Genomic DNA, 5611 nt, shown 5'->3' with positions numbered 1-5611 from the left:
CGCACTCACGAGGCCCCCTCTCTCTCCTCCTCTCGCCCCCTTGACAGGCGCTGAGACATCCGGACCGGACCCGCAGCTGGCGGTCACCATGGGCTTCACGGGGTTCGGTGAGTGAGCGCCCGTCCCCTGCAGGGTTCTCGGGTCCGCAGGCCGGGGAGGCCGAGCGCCAGGTCCTGCAGGGTGTGTATCTGCAGGGTCTCCACACTCGCCCGCCCCTCGTTTCTAACTCCCGCGGGCCTGTCGGGCCGCTCAGGTGACACCCAGGGAAGCCGAGAGAGGGAGAGGGTGCGGTGAGCCCGCGCGGAGGGCCGGGTTGGTGGAGGGAGCTTTTAGGCGCGTCCTCAGGCTGACAGCTCACCGCCGGCTGCGGTCTGTAAGGTGACGGCTCTTTCGGCAACGGCTGGGCTAAGTGATAATGGTTTTCATTTTTTTTTAAATTAAAAATACGATCTCATTGATTCTAGAGACGAACGGAGAGGGAGAGAGGGAAACCAAGGATAAGCATCATCCATCAGCTGCCTCTTGCTCGCCCCCTGCTGGGGATGGAGCCCGCGTTCGCGCGTGTGCCCTGGCCGCTCACCACCGGCTGGACGTTTTTAACTTTTTTGTTTTTAAATTTTGTTTTATTGCTTAAAGCAGTGGTTCTCAACCTTCTGGCCCTTTAAATACAGTTCCTCATGTTGTGACCCAACCATGAAATTATTTTCGTTGCTACTTTGTAACTGTAATGTTGCTACTGTTATGAGTCGTAATGTAAATATCTGATATGCAGGATGGTCTTAGGCGACTCCTGTGAAAGAAGGGGTCGCGACCCACAGGTTGAGAACCGCTGCCTTAAAGTATTACAAAGAGTATTACATAGGTCACCTTTTTTTTTTCCTCCCCTTGACCTTCCCCTGGTCTCCCCTACCCCCCAGTGTCTTGTGTCCATTGGTTATGTTTATAAGCATGCTATTTTAGAGAGAGGAAGAGAGAGAGAGAGAGAGAGAGACGTCGATTTATTGTCCCACTCACGTGTGCATTCATTGGTTGAACCCTGTACGTGCCCTGACCGGGCATGAACCCGAGGCCTTGGCGTATGGGGGGCAGCGCCCCACCCGCTGAGCAGCCCGACCAGGGCCCGAGTTCCTTCTGAGCCCAGCCCTCATCCCCAGGTCAGCCCTCATCTCTCTGGGGAGCCTGGGCTGGGCGTGCTGTCGGTGGAGAAGGCCAGGCAGGGGGTGTAGGCTCCTGTTGAGGATAGCCCTGTGAATAGAAATAAGCATATGTGCCCTGACCGGTTTGGCTCAGTGGATAGAGCCTCAGCCTGCAGACTGAGGGGTCCCGGGTTCAATTCCACTCGGGGGCATGGACCTTGGTTGTGGGCACATCCCCAGTGGGGAGTGTGCAGGAGGCAGCTGGTCGATGTTTCTCTCTCATCGACGTTTCTATCTCTCTCCCTTCCTCTCTGTAAAAAAAATCAATAAAATATATTTTTTAAAAAGCATACGTTGTTTTCTCACCCCATTTCTGTTGGGTCTTGGGGAGAACAAATGTCAGGCTAATGTGCCCACACTTTCTGTCCGTTCTTTCCTATATTTTGGTGATGTATATAATTTGTTTAATTCTTTTTTTCTATATATATATTTTATTGATTTTTTACAGAGAGGAAGGGAGAGAGATAGTCAGAAACATCGATGAGAGAGAAACATCAATCAGCCACCTCCTGCACATCTCCTCCTGGGGATGTGCCCGCAACCCAGATACATGCCCCCGACCGGACTCGAACCTGGGACCGTTGAGTCCACAGGCCGATGCTCCATCCACTGAGCCAAACCGGTTTCGGCATTTGTTTAATTCTCGATAGTGTGAGGATTTCCCCATATTGTAAAATGTTCCTCCAAAACATGACTTAAAAAAAACGTATTTATTTACTTTAAATTTTATTGGGGTGCCCTAGCTGGTGTGGCTCAGTGGATAGAGCATGTCCACAGGGTCCCAGGTTCGATTCCGGTCAAGGGCGCATGCTGGGTTGTGGGCTTGATCCCCAGTGGGGGCCGCGCAGGAGGCAGCTGATCGATGTTTCTCTCTCATCATTGATGTCTTTCACTCCTTTCTTCTCTGAAGTCAATAAAAATAAAATAAAAAATAATTTATTGGGATGACATTAGTCAACATGAACTAAAACATGATTTTTAATGGGTGAATAGTAGTCTATTTAATAGAAATGTCATAATTTGTAATATTTTAAACTTTCCCCTACATAGTTTCTAATTCTAACTTTTGTTGAGAATGTTAAAATGAACATTGTTGCAAATAACTGTCTCCTTTTGTAAAGGGACTATTGTGTGTATTTCCATCGGGTAGCTTTTTAGAGAGACTACTTTAATAGAAATGTAAATATGAAAATGCAGCCAAAACCTTGGGAGTGCATCCTTACTGATACATATTACCCCAGTGCTCTGCAGAAAGGTGGTTTCAGTTTACATCAGCGTCTTTGTTAGGGGGTGGGGCCACAACACTAGCAACAAAGAAACAGAATTTCCGGAGGATGAGGCCCAGAAATCAGGATTTTAAAAAGATTCCCAGGTGATTCTAACGTGCAGGCAAGGTTGAGAACCACTGGGCTAGATGAATTAAGAGGAGGATGGGAGAGTGGGCTGGTTAATGGCACTTAGCGATGAGATTGTCATTAAAAATTCCCTGGGAAGTAACTCTTCCTTGATATTTTATGGTTGTCTCATAGCCATGCTATAAATTAGACAGACCAAGTGATTATTGATCAATCAGTAATTTTTGAGTACCTAAAGTTTGGCCAGCTTAGTGCAAAATCACAGTCTGCTACTTATTCCTATTTTAGGGAAAAAAGCTCGTACATTTGATTTGGAAGCAATGTTTGAACAGACTCGAAGAACAGCTGTGGAAAGAAGTCGGAAAACACTGGGTAAGAAGTTCAATCATCTGCTGTTTTATTTGTTTTAAATACTCTGTACACCTTACACAAGGATATTGACAGTTATAAGACTGAAAAAAAAGTTCAAAATTGTTAAAAGACTATATGTATTGGTTCCTTTGGAAGCAGAGATTTATTTATCTATTTAATCTTTATTTTTGAAAGTATTACATATGTCCCCTTTCCTAATACATTCACTGCCGTATTCAATCAAGGACGTTTCTAGGGGAAAGCTGAGAAATGATGAAAATACTGGTAATACTGACAATCCCGGCTAATTCAGGTGGCATTTTCACGGAAATGTGCTTTCAAATATTAGGAATTCAGGTTTCCAGAACTCAGACTTTGTGTATAAAGCCTTGGAATGAAGAGAATAGTGTTTATGTTTCCAATTAAGGCTAATTGGCTTTGGCCTTGTCTGTGTGACACCCTAATGTTTGTGTCCATGGGTTATACATATATGCATACGAGGGCTTTGGTTGATTACCTCCCACTCACCCACCCTCCCCTGTCTTCCCTCCGAGATTCTGCACTCTGTTCAATGTGGAAGCAGAGATTTAAAAAAACACATGGTAAAAGTTGTATCTAAATAGGGTAAGAAAGTTTGAGTGCTAAAGTCTTTTAGAAGTGTGTGCTATGAACACAAGGATGCTAAATTAATATATGAGATTCAGAATAGCAGTTTCTTTATTACCTCTCCTTCCACCTCTATTTAATCCTCATTTCATTTTTTCTTTCCTGCTTACAGCGGAACCAGTATTTGGAAGGCTGGGCGAGAGGTGGCTCTCAGAGCTGTGTACACCACTGACTGTTGACCCAGACAGTATAGAAAATTGAGACATACAGTGACTGTGGCTGCTGCTGTTGAATCGCTGCATTAATGAGCTGTATCAGACATTTTTTTAAAAATATATTTTATTGATTTTTTACAGAGAGGAAGGGAGAGAGACAGAGAGCCAGAAACATCGATGAGAGAGAGACATCGATCAGCTGCCTCCTGCACACCCCCCGCTGGGGACGTGCCCGCAACCCAGGCACATGCCCCCGACCGAAATCGAACCTGGGACCCCTCAGTCCGCAGGCCGACTCTCCATCCACCGAGCCAAACCGGTTTCGGCCTGTATCAGACATTTAATGAAGGCCTTAATTTCTAGACTCTCTGTTTTGATAGCAGGTGGTTGCCAACTCTAAGTACGACCACCTCAGGGTCTTTGAAGGAGACTGACTCTACACTGTTTTCTTTGGAACTGCTTCAGATCGTTCTTACACTAGATAGAGTGGAAGGGGCTAGAAATCAGACAGGACTCCTGGAAAAAATTAGTTGAATGCTGTTCTTATCATTGTTGGTTTTAAAATATAGCAGTAATCCTATGTAATAAAAGTGTAGTATGCAAATTGTCCCCTCGACTGGGAGGTCAGGTTGTCCGGGAGTTCGACCAGGGGGCGGGGCTGGCGAGGGAAGGGAGGGAGGCTCTGGCCTGTAGCCGAGCAGGCAGCCACTAGGGACCCTAACAGTGCACGGGCCTCTAGTATTTAATATTTAGGATGTGAGCTTCACATGAAATATTTTTGGTCTCTGGAAGAATAACAGTTTTTATTATGAAAAGATAGCTTTCTACATATACTATTTATTGTGTGAAATTTTAAACACATAAAAAAGTATAGTAATATAATCCCATGTACCTATCACACAGATTTAACTACTGTAATAATTTATGGCCAGTGTTATTTCCAGATAGTGTGCTAACAAGCAGGCAGTAAAGGCTGTCCTTCATAGCCCTTTGGAGAGAGGTAGGCTCACTGTTAGATAAGTGGTGCTCGTTAGATAATTTTGATATTGAAGCCACGTTTGGCTGCCCACTGCACAAAATCCAAGTCAAGAGACAGGCTCGTGGATGGAAAAAGAGGTTTATTCAAGTGCTCAGCTTGAGAAGATGGCGCACTCTTGTTGACACAGGCAGGGTTGTTTTTTTTTTCCTAAGGAGGGAGGAGGAAGAAGAAAAACAACAAGGAATCAAAAGAAGGGGATTGAGAATTTTCTGTTGAGGGGGCTACATGCAAGTCAATACATTCTGTTCAGATAACTAGTTGAAGGCTAGCAAATCTCTCAGAGCTGTAATGTCTGGAGGTCTGAAGGTTGGAGTCTGCTTCTAGTTAGTTCCTAGAATTCTTAAGCGAATAGGCTGTTTATCTGCAGTCACATATTAGTTAACAGATTATCATTTATAGCAGGGGTGGGAAACCTTTTTCCTGTCAAGTGCCAGTTGGATATTTATAACATCATTCATGGGCCATACAAAATTATCAGCTTAAAAATTAGCCTGCTATATTTGGTCAAACATTTAATTAACTCACCCCTAATGCCTTGACAGCGCCAGACCGAATGATTTCGAGGACCTTTTATGGCCCATGGGCTGGATGTTCGCCACCCTTGATTTACAGAAACAATGTCCAAAAGAATGGTACGGTGGGCTACAATTTTAGTCTTTAGAAAGTGTGGTCATATCAGTTGTGGAGCCTCAGTTCACTGCTTTGAGACCTCGTAGCTCTCTGTTACTTCTCTGTGTGTGCCTTAGAGTTATACCATGGAATACTATGCAGCAGTAAACAAGAAGGATCTCTTACCCTTTGAGACAGCATGGAGGGACCTGGAGAGTATCATGCTAAGTGAAATAAGCC

General features: G+C 44.8%; 1 protein-coding gene across 1 annotated transcript in view; it reads left to right on the top strand.

The window, feature by feature from the left end:
* Window position 1: 1 nt before the first annotated feature.
* WDR70 (WD repeat domain 70) overlaps window positions 2-5611 on the top strand; it is a gene marked incomplete at its 5' end in the record, with an annotated part of 225358 nt that continues 219748 nt past the window's right edge. Inside the window, 2 exons of the mRNA XM_006761792.2 lie at window positions 2-107; window positions 2840-2923. Of these exons, the coding sequence (XP_006761855.1) occupies window positions 2-107; window positions 2840-2923 (190 nt within the window). The remainder of the gene's footprint in view (window positions 108-2839; window positions 2924-5611) is intronic.

This window comes from Myotis davidii, unplaced genomic scaffold (assembly GCF_000327345.1).
Source record: "Myotis davidii unplaced genomic scaffold, ASM32734v1 scaffold496, whole genome shotgun sequence".
Classification (NCBI taxonomy): Eukaryota; Metazoa; Chordata; class Mammalia; order Chiroptera; family Vespertilionidae; genus Myotis; species Myotis davidii.
The sequence above is the reverse complement of the archived record's forward strand: the minus strand, read 5'-3'. Positions and strand labels throughout refer to the sequence as shown.